The 17814-nt window shown below is 43.0% G+C and overlaps 1 protein-coding gene across 1 annotated transcript in view; it reads left to right on the top strand.

Annotated features, from left to right (window-relative positions):
- Window positions 1-856: 856 nt before the first annotated feature.
- Window positions 857-17814, top strand: part of stard13a (StAR related lipid transfer domain containing 13a) — a 41867-nt gene continuing 24909 nt past the window's right edge. Inside the window, 5 exon segments of the mRNA XM_084320811.1 lie at window positions 857-1472; window positions 1475-1517; window positions 1519-1540; window positions 1543-1607; window positions 1609-1657. Coding sequence (XP_084176937.1) covers window positions 1148-1472; window positions 1475-1517; window positions 1519-1540; window positions 1543-1607; window positions 1609-1657 — 504 coding nt within the window. The 5' untranslated portion in view covers window positions 857-1147.

Raw genomic sequence — 17814 nt, forward strand, 5'->3', positions numbered from 1 at the left:
CTACAGTATATTCAAAGTGAGGACAGGCCAAAAAGGTCCTCATTTCACCCCAAACTCCATTCCTGCCTTCTTATCTCCAGAATTGACACAGGTCTTCAGAAGTATAGGAATACACACACACACACACACACACACACACACACACACACACACACACACACACACACACACACACACACACACACACACACACACACACACACACACACACACAACACACACACACACACACACACACACACACACACACACACACACACACACACAGACAGAGACGCCTGGGGCTTGCTGTAGTTGAGAGCTTCGCTGGCACAGGTTCAGGAAGCAGGGCAGTGTTCCCAGAAATAGCACGCCATTGGCTGCACCGCTGGTCATGTGACCAAAAGGAAGGAATAGGTGGAAGCAAGAGTTTCTGAGCCTTTCTCTCATCTCAGATGAGAACTCTTGTCTGTATGAACACGTGTGTCTGTGTGTGTGTGGTGTGTCTGTCTGTCTGTCTGTCTGTCTGTCTGTCTGTCTGTCTGTCTGTCTGCCTGTCTGTCTGTCTGTCTGTCTGTCTGTCTGTCTGTCTGTCTGTCTGTCTGTCTGTCTGTCTGTCTGTCTGTCTGTCTGTCTGTCTGTCTGTCTGTCTGTCTGTCTGTCTGTCTGTCTGTTGTCTGTCTGTCTGTCTGTCTGTCTGTCTGTCTGTCTGTCTGTCTGTCTGTCTGTCTGTCTGTCTCTGTCTGTCTGTCTGTCTGTCTGTGTGTGTGTGTGTGTGTGTGTGTGTGTGTGTGTGTGTGTGTGTGTGTGTGTGTGTGTGTGTGTGTGTGTGTGTGTGCGTGCGAGGGGGGCCGGTGTTTGCTAGGTGAGTCAGGTGAAGTTTGTGTGTTTGTCTGTAGCAGACAGAGAGGACTTGTTTGGCGTTGACTGAGCTGAAGGGAGGAACTAGGAGTGGTGGAGAGTTGATTCAGCTTGTAGTGTTGCTGCGAGAGCAGCGTGTCAACGGCAGGAATTCTGGAGGAGCGAGCAGTAAAGACATACTCAGGGAGGAGGGTGAGAGAGAGAGTTATAATTAACAAGAGAGAGAGAGAGAGAGAGAGAGATAGTCCATCATGGAGGCGGAGGACAGTGCTAGCCTTGGGGCTATAGTGGTCGACACCACAGAACCATGTATGGTTCACCAGCAGACCATGCAGACGATGAAGAGGATGTAGACAGGGTGATGAAGAGTGAAAGCAGACCAGACCGGCGTGGTGTTGCAGACGCTGGAGACACTGCAGACGGAACTGTGGACATTATAAGAGCCATTGCTGACGGTGTGGACAGCGTGAGAAGGGACAACACGGACACTCCGGACAATATGGACGGCGTTTACACTGTGGGAGGGAGAGACGTGGCCGGTGCCGCAGACATGGAGGACGGCGCGGCGGACATCATGGACACCAGCACAGAGGGAGACGGCGACGAGAGTGACGGCGACGGTGGCAGCAACGAGACGGCTGCCTGGGAGCCATGACGCCAGACGGACAGCAGTTCTACTGAGGCTGGGGATACGCCTCGCCGCGCCGCTCCGCCCTGCGCCTGTCACGCATCATCGCCCGGCAACAGCTGCTGCGGAGGCTGGAGCAAGGTTAGAGAACGTGGACCTGTAGATCACCTGGTGATGACAACGCCCCCCGTGTTAGTTTCAGAGGTTTGATGGGATCGAATGTGTGTGTGTGTGTGTTTTGGTTGTTGGGTATATAGCCAGAGGTAGAGGATTGATAAGCTTTTTTAGCCATCAAATTTTTTCACAACGTTCATCTGATCAGAGGATCACAGCTGGATATTGAGGGGAGAATGGATGGAATTTTGGTGATAATATATAATATCATTATATATGCATACTGCATATGTATATACTGTATATATATAAAAGCTTTTATGGAGCTGTATAGGACTTGCTATTACATATACTGTATATTACATATATATACAGCCAATACTGGATTTTCGAACAGATGCCAATACCAATATTTGTATTTCAGAGTAAAATTTTCGATATATAAGGTGATATTTGTGCACAAATTATTTTCTGTGCATTCAGTAGGAAAGCTATCCGGCTGGGTAGTGGATGTGTAGCGGCTAGCATAGCTTAAAACTCTGGGAGAGGTGTTTGTGGCCAATGCCTAGGCTAGCCACAGCATATCCACTTCCATTAATGTGTGCTAAGCTAGGCTAGCTTGCAGCCGGATAGATTTCTACTGAATGCACAGAGAGGAAATTGGTATCGGTCTTCTTGTTTGAGAAGACGGTAAGCACATTCTCCATAACATTTGTGTGTTCTTTTTTTTTATCCACTTTTTCTTCCATTTTCTATTTTTCTCCCATCCCAATTTTCATATTGTCCAATTCAACCCTCCCCTGTCTTCGAACGTTGTTTCTTGCCTCCCACAAGCCGGCTGCAATGTGGACTAAGTCATACATAGCACGAGTCCCCTCCGATACTCGAGGTAACAGCCGTCGCATCTTTTCACCTGCGCGGCTCGATCTTTCAGCGTCGGGGGTCTGGCTTTGGAGGGGCCCCGCCCCGTCGCTTCTTGATTCTACTGGCGGCGCGCACCAACCGACCTGTAGGAGTCGCTGTCACAACGCCCGATCATCTAGATCACTACTCTACACTTGATTCCTGCGCAGGGCTCACCAACCGCCCCTGTAGGAGTCGCTGTCACAACGCCCGATCATAGCGTCAGGAGGCATCCTGTTCGAGCCTAGTCTCCAGCATTCGTTGCGAGCGCCTTGCCCACTGCGCCACGTAGCCGCCCACATTTGTGTGTTCCTTTAAGAGTTATGACAAAGATATGTAGTGGAGTGATACCTCACAGATATGTGCTGTAATGTAGTTTACATTTTAATACACTTTATTATAGTACACATACTGTATTACTTACAAAAAAGGTGAAAATAACTATAAATAATTAATAATAATCTTTACTGCATGCAAAAGACTGCATGGTTTGGGCTTAAATCTGCAAAGGACTAGCATAAATTGGCCATGGCTGTTAAGAGACTTGTATGGTTCCAGTTTGCCAATTATCATTCACATATCTTTGGGTAAAATTTCGAGGGACCCCTTTGAAAATGTTCATGCAAAATCTTTGAATTTGGAGCAAGGTCGAACCACTTTGCCAGTGAGCTAGCATGACATGGCTGGCATGTGTGGATTCCTCAAGATGTTTAGTTTCATGTACTACTATCTTTCCGCTATCTTAAGAAAATGAGCCTGCTAGGGTCAGTGGGATATCGGTATATATATATAAATATCGTGATTAGCAAATGTTTGTATGCTTGGATCTGAACAGGGTATTATTTTCTCCTTTCAGTGGCTAAGATTAGATACGATAAGATATTCCTTTATTGATCCCCTTGGGGAAATGCAGGGCTGCTAAGAAAGGCTTCCACTCACAGGCTATAGGGTAGAGCTAGAACAGAAATATATTTATTCTCAGGGAAAGCCTATTTGGCTGAGAGACAGAAGCAAACATCCTTCCTCTGTTTCTTTATGTTCTTTTCAAGTAGCTATGCTTATTTTAACATGAGCTTCTATATTACAAGATAACACAAGATACCAAATATACCAAATCCCCCCCCTTTGTGGCCCTTTCAGCTGAACTTGTGAGGCTTTCCTCCACAAGATGAGCTGTGTTACAGTATTCCTATCAGGAAAGCCGAGAAGCATAGTTTTCTATGCTGTGTTTGTTATTGTTTCTGTCTCCTGTCTTCTTTCCCCACTCTTCAGCTTTGTATTCCATGGGCGCTTCCTCAACTTCCTGTCACATGACCCATGTTTTCAGGGGAGTGGGCAGTGGGACTTCCTGGTTGTCATGGAGATGTCACAATGCAGGCTCTAGGCAGTTCCAGTGGTTACCTCATGTGTGCCTACTTCTTGTTCTTAACTTCACGTACGATAGGTCTACAGTACTATGTACGTACGTACATACATACATACGAGGGCTGCCTTCCACTGAAATAGTCATAAGAGTTTGTTGACTAATCAAGTAGTTTGTTTAATCAACACGTTTCCCACATCCTTCTGTGAAAGCATACATTCATGTTCAACCTTTTGAAATCTAGTGCTTATTAAAGTTACAGTCCGCGGTCACAGCGTAGAGCCCTCTGTTGAAACACTGTCTCTCTACTGTCCAATTGACCTATTTCATACCACATTACCACGCCCTCTTTTCTCCATCCTCCAGTCACAACTGTTGCTTCAATTGGAGGATCAAGAAAAGGGCGGGGTTTGAGATGGGTCAATTGAGGATTTATTTTCTTCCCCAGTCTGAAATATATTGTCTTAGTCTTTGATGCAAGGACCGACAAGTAAACACAAAGTTTACGTGACTATTACGTGATTATAAATCAATAATCAATAATCAATATAAAGGAAATAACTATAATCTATTTATCAACAGCAATAATTGATTGCAGTCAACTGCGATTAGTTGTCTAGGTGACTAGAAAGGGACAGCATTACTATTAACCAGTTTTTCAGTGGCAGGTGTTGGTTCTCTCACATTCAGGTTAGACCTTGTGTTGTGTTTTTTGTTTTTTGCTGTTCTATATTTTGTTGTGATGTGGAAACATGGTTGACTGGCTACTTGGGTCACCAGTAGAGATGTGTCAGGTCTTGTCTGGCTTTCGGCATCTATAAAGAGAAAATTGTGTGTTTGTCAAACCTGGCATCAAACATCAGGTATAGACACAGGATCACTGCACCATATGAAAGATTACTATGTGTGTGGAGAGAGAGAGAGAGAGAGAGAGAGAGAGAGAGAGAGAGAGAGAGAGGGCAGGAATGGAATGGAATGTCGAGGCTGAAGCAAGTTCATGCTTGTGCTGTTTGCGTGTAAAACTGTGATCCATTTGTCACACATACAGCTGTTTCACACACACAGACACACACACGCATCCACAGACACAGACACACACACAGACACACACACACACACACACACACACGCATCCACAGACACAGACACACACACAGACACACACACACACACACACACACACACACACACACACACACACACACACACACACAAGACACACAGACACATGCATCCACAGACACACACACAGACACACACACACACACACACACACACACACACACACACACACACACACACACACACACACACACACACACACACAATACACACATACACACGTACCCACAGACACACAGACACACAGAAACACACACACACACAGATACACACACACACACACACACACACAAATACACACACACAGATACACACACACACACACACACACACACACACACACACACACACACACACACACACACAAGACACACATACACACGTACCCACAGACACACAGACACACACACAGACATACACACACACACACACACACACACACACACACACACACACACACACACACACACAAGACACACAGACACATGCATCCACAGACACACACACAGACACACACACACACACACACACACACACACACACACACACACACACACACAATACACACATACACACGTACCCACAGACACACAGACACACAGAAACACAGAAACACACACACACACACACAGATACACACACACACACACAAATACACACACAGATACACACACACACACACACACACACACACACACACACACAAGACACACATACACACGTACCCACAGACACACAGACACACACACACACACACACGCACACACACAGACACACACACACACACACACACACACACACACACACACACACACACACACACACACACACACTGATACACACAGATACACACACACACACACACACACACACACACACACACACACAAACACACACACACACACACACACACACACACACACACACACACACACACACACACACACACACACACACACACACACACACACACACACACACACACACACACACACACACACACACATGCTCCTCAGTCACATTCCAGTTCTCAGCAGATGGTAGATTCTACATTGCCAGGAGGGGAGAACTCAGTGACCGGATCAAACCGACTTTCGATCACCCAATCTGAACACCTGTCAAACCTTCAGTTTGAGATTTATACCTTCCTGTACACGGCTTCTGTTATCCTTCATATCCTTCAGTCATTTAAAGGCCTGATCAGTGATCCAAACGTAAGCAAAAGGATGGAAAGAATTTTTTGTTCCCTAGTTGATTGACTGAGCTCTTGACAACAGCTAATATTGTTCCGGCTGTATTTTGTGGCTGTAAGATGTTTGTTTATGTTTGTAAACGCTGGAGTAAAACGTTCCAGTTCCAAATAGTGTATTTTCCACCTACAGATCAAACTCTGAATCTGAACACACAATAATGTACCACACGTGTATTTATTATGTTTACCAATCAGTTTGGCCCTAAATTGATGAAGCAGGCATACAGGCTACAACATTCAGCTCATGCAGGTTTACAGCCTGGCTACCCTTTGAGCAATGATAGCCTAAAGAAATAATGATTATTGAGGAACACTAGGAGTTAGCTCTACCGCTCTCTGCTGGAGAGTGTTGGCATAACCAAAATATACCACTTCCTCAACCTCAACCCCCACCTGGTCTCCCTTGACATGTTTAATTAAAGAGATCTTCATCTCCTTACAACGTCTAATCTGTCCCTAGAATTATAAGACTGGGAGACAAATCACATAAACTATGGAATAACTGTGACAAAAAAGAAAAAATTGTGTAGTTCGATACATAAATGTAAGAGATTATTCAAATATAACAAAGGTGATACATAAATATAAAACCTTATTATTATCCTAATTATATTTTATTATTACATGGCGTTTTCACATTCGTCGAAATTCTTGCTTGTGATTGGTCAATAGCCCCCCGACAGCGGTCATTATTACACAATAATGACCGCTGTGGGACAATAATGACCGATGTGCGCAGCTGTTCGCAATCAAGCCCACATCAGTGCAGCAAATCAGACACACCTGCCGCGGCTGCACTGACAGCGGAGTGTGTGTGACGATTACAGCGGAGCCAGAACAGAGGCTGCCCGCGATAATAATAATCACTTTATTTGGGCTGACAGAGCCACAGAACTGCGATTTGTCAAATGAATTAGGTATAGTGTTAGTAAGTTAGCCATGTAATAAGCGGGATAATGTATAGCTTTACTCGGTCATCATCGCAAAATAATTGACCTTCACTGACGTTTAAAACACCTCGCCGAGGCGGCTCGGTATTTTAAACTACGTGTCGGTCAATTATTTTGCGACAATGACCTCGTAGCTATACATTATCCCTTACTTATAACATAACTATTAAAATAGTGACAAAAAATATATATAAAAAACAAAATAAATAAACGTGTATACGTTTTGTATATAAAACTATGAAACTTTTGTAACCTTTTGTTTTTGCAAAATTATGTACTGAATTATGTTTTTTTTGTTTTGTTTTTGTAAATAATGTAATGTAAAAAAGGGTAGGCAATTATAAGCTTCGGCTTCAGCCTACACCTTTTTGGGAATTTTCTTTCTTTTATACATTTTCTACTACTATTGCTTTGTAAAAGAAGACCAAAATAAAATCATTCACATTCACACATTGTAAGAAGTAGCATCGTCTGTCAGTGCTGAATACCTTCCATGAGAACGGGCTGTGACCCATCCTCTTCTTCTTATTCTAGATCTGTCCTGTTCTCATATTATATGGTCTCTAATTTTGAGAACGTACTGCCACAACGGCTATTGGCCAAATAAAGTTCCCAGAATTCTACTGTAGAATTCTGGGAAAACATTCCAAAAAAAGTCCACTCTGAAAGGGTTAACATTCATTCAATCTTTATTTATACTCGATAATACAATGAGTAATTAAACTAATTTACAGTGCCGTCGAGATGTTACATTCACAAGTGTCACAGTGCGTTCATAAATATAAAGACATCAAACAATCAGAATAATTAAGAGCACATTTTAAAATACATATATAAAAATATTTTTTTAAGAATAAAATAGCAAAAAATGAAAACAGAGGTAATAATTTAAAAACAATTACATATTGTGGTGACCTGATTGGTCATTACGGTTCTAAACCGACCCATAGACATTACAGTGTCTAGTTTCAGGGTTTCCTGCAGGGTATTCCATGATGTAGGGGCAGAAAAGCCAAAAGCAGATCTGCCAAGTTCAGTACAAACTCTAGGCACTGTAAGTGTAAGAGACATGAGCTGGTCTCACTGTGACACGGCTGCTGCTGGTGTCCTGGGATAACCGGGGACAGCCGTGTCTCTATCAGGACGACGCTATTGTGCTGCTGTGGTTCAATCCCCCTGGGCGGGTCATCTCTCCAACGGTGCAACAGAATCTCGGTTCATGTGAGTTCATACTTACCCATATTGATTCTATTTTACAGTAGCCTTATATTCCCAAGAGTGTGAAATGATAGCCGGTAGCCGATTATTCCCCCTGACTTCCCTCCCATTCTCCTTCCACCATCTCTCTTGTTTAAAAAAAGAAAAGAAAAAAAGTATTACTTTTCCCTCTGACCTTTAAAGATGGACAATTACGTGCTTTTGCTTATGTGGGAATATGGCTGCTGTCCAAAATCTGTCTGTCTTTCTGTCTGTCTGGTATTAGCCCTGATGTGGTGGACTATCACTTCTCAATTGCCCTTTCTTTTTGCAAAACGTCTCTTGCGTCCCTATAGTCTTGAGTCTAGTCTGAGAAATCTGCACGTTTATCTCCAAGTTTCCTAGAGAGTTTGTCTGAATAAAAGTGCACACAATTGTAGGATTTTCTACTAAGGATTACCCTCTGACTGTCATTGAGCTACCAATCAATCTTTGTTTTGCTTGTCAGGGTTTCTATTTCAATTTTAATATTTGAACAAAGGGACAAAGACAAATACATACATGTACAACACAACATGTACAGTAATGTATAATGGACACACTGGGCTATGGACCGGTTGAGGTCCACATGGACACACTGGGCTATGGACCGGTTGAGGTCCACATGGACACACTGGGCTATGGACCGGTTGAGGTCCACATGGACACACTGGGCTATGGACCGGGTGAGGTCCACATGGACACACTGGGCTATGGACCGGTTGAAGTCAGTCAGTCTAACACGAGCTGCAGTCATTATCCCAGTTGACTTCAGGAAGTGTTGTTCCCGTTTACTGTGTTCTGAGCCGCACGGTCGACTCTGCACGCCTGGGAAACAGGAAATGATGTCATAAAAACACTCTTTAAGGGCCCCGAGACCACTGTGAGACAGACACAAAAGACACACTGAGAGAAGGACTTAACTCAAGCAGTCAAGGTTATTGGTCTCCTCCAGAGGATGGATAAAAGACAGGATATGGAAGAGAGGGAGGGAGAGAGAGAGAGAGAGAGAGAGAGAGAGAGAGAGAGAGAGAGAGAGAGAGAGAGAGAGAGAGAGAGAGAGAGAGAGAGAGAGAGACAAAAGAAAGCAATGGCATAAGTTGCAGGGGGCCGGGTTTCTAAGGAGCTGGGTTGGGATCATGTTATGTAACTTGGCATCCTTATTATGTAATTAATTACTTTGGAACCCCCTACTGCAGCTTCCAGGCACACACCAACAAACACAAAGACACAACACACACACACACACACACACACACACACACACCTGCGGTCCTGGTTCAGACAGCTGGAGTCATGCCGGGTCATGGTAGTTGACTAGAGAGGACTGTGGTGGTGGGCAGCACTCTGTATTAACTCTGGACCTGACTACTACCTGAAGTGTGTGTGTGTGTGTGTGTGTGTGTGTGTGTGTGTGTGTGTGTGTGTGTGTGTGTGTGTGTGTGTGTGTGTGTGTGTGTGTGTGTGTGTGTGTGTGTGTGTGTGTGTGTGTGTGTGTGTGTGTGTGTGTGTGTGTGTGTGTGTGTGTGTGTGTGTGTGTGTGTGTGTGTGTGTGTGTGTGTGTGTGTGTGTGTGTGTGTGTGTGTGTGTGTGTGTGTGTGTGTGTGTGTGTGTGTGTGTGTGTGTGTGTGTGTGTGTGTGTGTGTGTGTGTGTGTGTGTGTGTGTGTCTGTGTCTGTGTGTGTGTTTCTTTTGTGGCCAGTTAATGCCAATGTGTGTGTGTGTGTGTGCCAATTAATCTCTTGATTAAATTCTGTACAGACACAAATGGAAAGCTCTTTGTACCCATGCCAACAGGAGCTCTGGCATCCTTTGATTGTACTGCACACACACACACACACACACACACACACACACACACACACACACACACACACACACACACACACACACACACACACACACACACACCAGTTGTGTACAGTATGTACCCAGTGGTGAGAATGGCAAGGGAGGGGGGGGGGGGGGGGGTCAAATCAGTTGTGCAATAGTCAATTTTGGTGAGTTGTTTCTATACAATTGTATTACACATAGACCATAGTTCGTATATTTGTGACCAAAAGGAGAGATTCTGAGATCGAATAACCGTGACATACGTAAATTATCGATTGTAAGTTACCCGTTAACGTTAGATAGCTAATAGCTTGTTAGATTCACAATAGCGGGTGACGTTAAGTCCGGTTTTCACTAAAATAACATATAGAACGTGTTCGTATTGACACAACATAACATAATAATAATAATAATAATAATAATAATAATAATAATAATAATAATAATAATAATAATAATAATAATTAATTTTATTTGTATAGCGCTTCTCAGGAACCCGAAGTCGCTGACAGTAGGCAGAGAAACAGAAAAACAAAAGGAACATAAGACCACGGGGGAAACAGGGAAAACAGCATGAGATACACAGAAACATAAAGCCACAGTAACAAACATCAAAACAGGTTGGAGGGGATTTGGTTGGGGAAGGTTGAAGGCTAGGGAGAACAGGTGGGTTTTGAGGTGGGATTTGAAGGTGGAGAATGTGGACTTGTTAATGAATGTTACATTTGAATCAACGGTATTATGGCGTTTATACAGTTTGTTTAACCCACCTGAATTAATGAGAATAACGGACAAGGTTTTAACGCTAACGTTAGTCTGTGGCTTGTTTATTCTGAGGAACTGTAGCCAGAGCAACAACCTCTATCTCCTGTTCAACTACAGCGCCATCTATAGGCTTGGTGGTGGGGTGTACTAAAATGACAAAGATCAACATGCGGACCAAAACATCAGCGCGTGTCACAAATGACACGCAAATTAGATGATTTTGTCACAAATGACAAAAAGTATTTCAGATTGATTTCAAATGTCAAATTTGGCTAGAAGCCAAAACGACATCAAAACGACGATTAAACACGTTTCGCAATTATGCCACAATAATGTGGAACGCCCTACCCATAGCTGTAAAGGAATGTGAATCCCTGCTCTCCTTCAAAACCGCTCTCAAAGAGCACCTACGGGTGGCTGCAATTAGAAACTGGCCCCTGTAAATGTCAAAATCCCCCCCTACTCCCCACTTTTTACTCTAGTGTGAATTGCTCATCATCAAAACATCTTTCAATAGTAATTCCTACATTAAATTGAAGCTTAAGATGTTGGCTTGAAATGTGTATCCCTCCCATTTTCCAACGTATTGTAACAAAGAGTTAATCACCTATCAAAGACACTCTGACACATTGTGACAACCAACCCCATCATGGGGATGGTTGTCACACACTATGGGGTTGGTTGTCACCATGTGTTTTAATGGGAAACATCTTAAAAAGAAGACAAGAAGGCAGAACTAAATTTGAAAGTTTAATTGCATTGACAAGTTGACAAATACATAACTTAATGCATCTTAACATAAACAGGAACACATCTTTAGGCCATCCTATATAAAAAAAATTAAAAATAAGAACACTCATTCACTTGTTACAATGATGGCAAATGTAGGGTCTGGGCACTCCATGTGACAACCAACCCCAAATAAAATGTGACGACCAACCCCAACATGGAATGTCTTGATAGTAGGCTTGGGCGGTATGACGGTATTACGGTATACCGGGGTATTTCGAAATACCGACGGTATTGAAAATCAATACCGTCTAAACGGAGTTTTGTTGTAGTGCACACACGCGCCAGCAGAGGGCGAGACTAGTCCTCACTAGTGGGGCAAGCCATGCAGAGCTGGTTGTCTACACACAGGAGGAAGAGGGGAACCCCGCTTCAGTGAGTGAAATTAAATGAGACACGCTTACCGTTGCTGGTGCTGCGGGCTAATTGCTATCATTCTGAGAGCTTAACCTTAGCACTAGATGCTGCGGGCTAACTGCTACCATTCTGAGAGCTTAACGTTAGCACTAGATGCTGTGGGCTAACTGCTACCATTCTGAGAGCTTAACGTTAGCACTAGATGCTGCGGGCTAACTGCTACCATTCTGAGAGCTTAACGTTAGCACTAGATGCTGCGGGCTAACTGCTACCATTCTGAGAGCTTAACGTTAGCACTAGATGCTGCGGGAGGACTGCTACCATTCTGAGAGCTTAACGTTAGCACTAGATGCTGCGGGAGGACTGCTACCATTCTGAGAGCTTAACGTTAGCACTAGATGCTGCGGGAGGACTGCTACCATTCTGAGAGCTTAACGTTAGCACTAGATGCTGCGGGCGAACTGCTACCATTCTGAGAGCTTAACGTTAGCACTAGATGCTGCGGGCAAACTGGCCATCTCCGTGATTTGTTTACTTGGTAACACGGGTTGCCACCCCCCGCTGATGATAATGAAAGTCATACCTTCATATACCGTATACCGGGGTATTAGGTAATCAGGGTATAATGGTATGAAAAAAGTCATACCGCCCAAGCCTACTTGATAGCATCAAGTCTAACAGCCATCTAACAACTACTTAGCTAGCTAACAACAATCTAAACTATAGCTATCCCTTCACACTTTTTAAGGGTAATAATTGTTTCATTATAAACCAATTGTGTAAAAGCCTAGAAGAAAAATACTGAGGAGCGGAATATTTACAAATGGACATGAAAAACACAAAAAGTACTCTCACCTCAAGTTCAGCTGTTTCACTCCAAAGATGACAATGTAGGTGAACTCTGACCCCAATTCTCGACATTTAAATACCAGAATATGGGAGACAGGACCCTCTGGTGGTGAAATATAATGAATGTGACAACCTACCCGTGTGACAACGTCCCCCGTTCTCCCCTATCGTATATTTGTATGTCTTGTATGTCATAAATGTCCTGATGAATTGAAAATGGAGGACCCTTATGTAAACAAGACGAAAGTCTTTTTCTGGTCTTCATCCTCTTAGCAGTTGTTTGCATTGAGCTGTACTGTATTGTAACCATTCTGCAATCTGTTAATAAAGTTTTCAATCAATCAATCAAACGCCACTCTATGTACCGCTATGCTTTGCTTGCTTCATATAACAGCCAGGCAAATTAACATACACTGAAGTGAACTTTAGATCTCCTGGGCGACGGAATGTCATGTTATTTCATTTTAGACAGATTCAGACTTGCGTTGACATTTTTATAATTGTATGTTTAGGTAATATATGCTTTTGAGTAAGTAAAATAAAATGACATGACATACCATCACCGAGGAGGTCTAAAGTTCACTTCAGTGTATGTTAATTTGCCCGCCTGTGATATGAAGCAAGCAGAGCGTTGTCTACATATACAGCCAGGAACCAGCTAGGGATTAGGAATTCTGAATTAATCTCAACCCATTTAACTTGTTTTAAGAAAATAAGATTTGTTCAAATGGATATTCTTAGCATTGTAGTGTATGTAGTATGTGTTTCTCTCTGTGATTCTCCCTCTGGGTTTTCACAGTGGCAGAATAGAGTGTGAGAGGGCACTGTGTGTGATTGATTGATTGATTGAAAACTTTATTAACAGATTGCAGAATGGGTACAATACAGTACAGCTCAATACACACAATTGTTAAGGGGATGCAGACCAGAGAAAGACTTTCGTCTTGTTTACATCAGGGTCCCCCATTTTCAATTCATCAGGACATATATGACATACATGACATACAGATAGACCGTACTGCTACATCTATACATTTATGACATACCAGATTTGCAAATACAGTACTGTTTGTGATACAAAAAGAGTCCAGAAAAGAGAGTATACATTTGACATAAAAACTGTACATTGGAGGAGGTTGGGTAGATGGGGGAGGGGCTGTACATTGGAGGTGGGTAGGTGGGGGTTGGGTAGGAGGGGTTTGCTTGTACAACTGTACAAGCAAAACTGTACATTGGAATATTGACAAAACCATACTTGGTAATTTACTGTACATTGGAGGGGGTTGGGTTAGGACATTTACAGGGGCCAGTTTCGAATTGCAGTCTCCCGTAGGTGTTCTTTGAGAGTGGTTTTGAAAGTGGGTAGTGATCCACATTCCTTTACAGCTTTGGGTAGGGCGTTCCACATTGATGTGGCATAATTGCTAAACGTGTTTTGTCCCTTGTTTGAGCCGAATCTGGGTTAACATGATTTGTGGAGCTCCCTCTGGTGTTGTGATCGTGGTATTCACTGACCTTTGGGAAGTATTTTGACATGTACATGGGTTGGTACCTTGGTCGTGTAGTGTATCTTGTAGACCAGGCCCATTGCACGTTGCTGTACTCTGGCGTCTACTCTAAGCCATCCTAGGTTGTCAAATTGACTGTGGCTGTGATGAACCACAACTGGAGTCTGACGCCAGGATTCAGGAATGGAAATGAGTTATGCATATTAATCCAATTGGAGGGCGAGCTTGTAAAGAAACAGTCATTTCACAAAGGTGCCTTGCCTATCAAGAACAAAAGGAGCGCAGGTTTCATGTCCGCCTCCTGCTCAGAGAGGAATGTGAAAAGCACCTGAACTCGCTGCACGACTCCGGGGAAGGAGGAGGACTTCTGAAAGTTGGCAACACCTGTTCTCCAGGAAAGGAGTTGTTTCCCACAAGTACCCAAATCATTATCCATCCATTGTCGCATTTCAACTTTAGCAGCAGCACCTGTTGTTTCATTCTTTCCTAAAAGTAGCCAGGATCTCGCCTCTATAGCCATGTATGAATGTTGTATGGGTCGGGAGGACATTGAAAGGCACAGGATACACATGGAAATAGAGAGGCAACTTCGTCGTGATAAAAAAGACTCACACCGAGAACTGAAATTGCTTCTTTTAGGTGAGTCGACCCTTCTCAACAGTTCAAGTGTTATTGTTGAATGAATGAATGACTACTTTATTTAACAGATTGCAGAATGTGTACAGCACAGTACGGCTCAATACACACAATTGTTAAGGGGATGCAGAAAGACGTTTGTCTTGTTTACATCAGGCTGTGTGTGTGTGTGTGTGTGTGTGTGTGTGTGTGTGTGTGTGTGTGTGTGTGTGTGTGTGTGTGTGTGTATCAATATGTGTGTGTGTGTGTACATACACACACACACACACGCGCACACACACACAGCTGTCTTTCTGTCTCAATTTTTACATTCTCTGACTCACTGGGAGCAACATCTGTGTGAATGAGTGAGTGATTATGTGTGTGTGTGAGTTTACATGCACAAAAGAAACACACACACACAGTGGCCCCTCACACCCTATTCCGTAGTGAGAAGCAGAGGTCAGAGCCTCCTAGCTTGCCTTGCCAGCAGTAGGTTCAGCTGACGTGTAAAGTTAGTGTCCCGAAAACTGATGACCAGTCAGTGCAGTCTTCAAGTCAGTCAGCCAGTGGTCGTGGGGATTGGCTGACAAAATAGCCAATTGGAATAAAGCAGTTTCTCTCCGTGGAAGTGATGCGCCGACAGCAGGGCTGGGCAGCAGGAAGGAAGATGTGATGTTAGAGGCTCTGACTGCAGTCTAGTAGGAGGAACACTGGAGAACAATGAGGGTCTTATGGGAAAGAGGAGGAAAGCAGATGGACAAGGAATGAAATATTGAGGTTTTATTGGGGGGGAGAGAGAGAGAGAGAGAGAGAGAGAGAGAGAGAGAGAGAGAGAGAGAGAGAGAGAGAGAGATTGTTGACATACTGCTGACTATTTGTCATTGTTCAAAATAGTACTGTATTTCAGTAGAAGCACTGTATTGCTTTGGCTACATAGGTTTATTTCCCGTCATGCCAATGAAGCAAACTATGAATTCCAGGAGAAGATTAGAGAGGAAGAGAAGAACCTGGGTCTGGGAGTGAGAGAGAGGAAGGCAGAGAGCTGTAAACGCCAGACTGAAGGCTAGAGCCCGGAGAGAAAGGAGGAGAGAGAGAGAGAGAGAGAGAGGAGAGAGAGAGAGAGAGAGAGAGAGAGAGAGAGAGAGAGAGAGATAGAGGAGAGGGAGAGAGAGAGAGAGAGAGAGAGAGAGAGAGGGGAGGAAAGCCCAGATATTGTTAAGTAGTTTGATGAGAGACTGTAGGTGTAGTAGTGGATGCACTATGGGATGGAGAGAGACTTTCACTGCGAGCAAAAGGAAAGTGCCGCGTCAATAACGGAACCATGCAAGTACTACTGAACCATGGGGACTTCAAGTGAGTTTTAAATTCTAACTATCATTATCTAGTACACTAGAGAGGGGTAATATCTAGTGTACACTGAAGAGCAACACTGCTCACATCATCATAGGAATTCCTCTAGTTCTCAAACTCTATTTTCAGCGTGTGACAAATGTCTTCTTAGATGTCCTCCACCCTGCTGTTCTTTAATATATGATCCTGAAAGAGAGAGAGAGAGGGAGGGAGTTATGCTGGGAATGTTGTGAAAGGGATGTAATTGTTGGACTGCGGTGGTGAACTGGTTTCCTCAGAGGCCTCTGTGATGTTGAGGATGTTTCGGTCGTCTTTCTCAGTGTCGTCGCCGCTGTCTTTACTCGCTCTCTCTCCGCTTCTTTAAATGGCTGTGATTGTAGATGTGACTGATTGGGACTTTTAAGACGTGTGAGATTAGGAATAGAGTGGCCATATTTTATATGTCTGCACTTTATGTGCCCATTTCATGTCTATTCTATTCTACTACTTATTGCTCTGCACTATTGCACTATTTGACTCTGTTTATTCTATCTTACTCTTTCTATTATTGTGTATATTTTTTTTTAAACTGAATTAAACCATAAACAAGTTGGCCTGTTGGGATGTTAGATCCTAATGTGAAAAATTGTGATCTTAGTTCGTTTTAGTTGTCTGCACTTTATGTGCTCATTTTATGTCTTTTTTCTGTTGTGAAGCACTTTGAGCTGCAGTTTCTGTATGAAAGGTACAAATAACGTTTTATTATTATTATTATTATTATTATTATTATTATTATTATTATTATTATTATTATTATTATTATTATTATTATTATTATTATTATTATTATTATTATTATTATTATTATTATTATAATAGTGACTTAATTTCATTTAATAACTTTATTTATACTTGAAAGGCAACTGAGGTTTTCCTCATTTACAGTTACGTCGAGTTCACATACAGATGAACAATCGTAAAAATGAGTGTCAGTTTGGATTCCATCATATCCATCAATCTATTTTTGAGTAAAATGTTTTGCCATGTATACAACTTATAAATTATTGTTTGTTTTGTATACAGCTAAACTCATACAGTATGTATGCATTTGATTGCTGGCACTGAGATCACTTGACAGTGCGTTGTCAGCACAATCTTCCGCAGAACGTTTTAATCAGTGTTAGCTCATTAAGATAATGTGCAAGCACACACGTGCACACACACGTGCACACTCATGCACACACACAGTAGGAATGGGTCGCCCCTTTAGCTGTGTGGGCAATATGCGCTGCCAGCGGAAAAAGTAGTAAAATAAATGGCTATAAAATATTGCCAGTGTTGGTTGGTGCTCGTAATGTG

This window comes from Notolepis coatsorum (assembly GCF_963971535.1).
Source record: "Notolepis coatsorum genome assembly, chromosome: 8".
In the NCBI taxonomy this organism is placed as follows: domain Eukaryota; kingdom Metazoa; phylum Chordata; class Actinopteri; order Aulopiformes; family Paralepididae; genus Notolepis; species Notolepis coatsorum.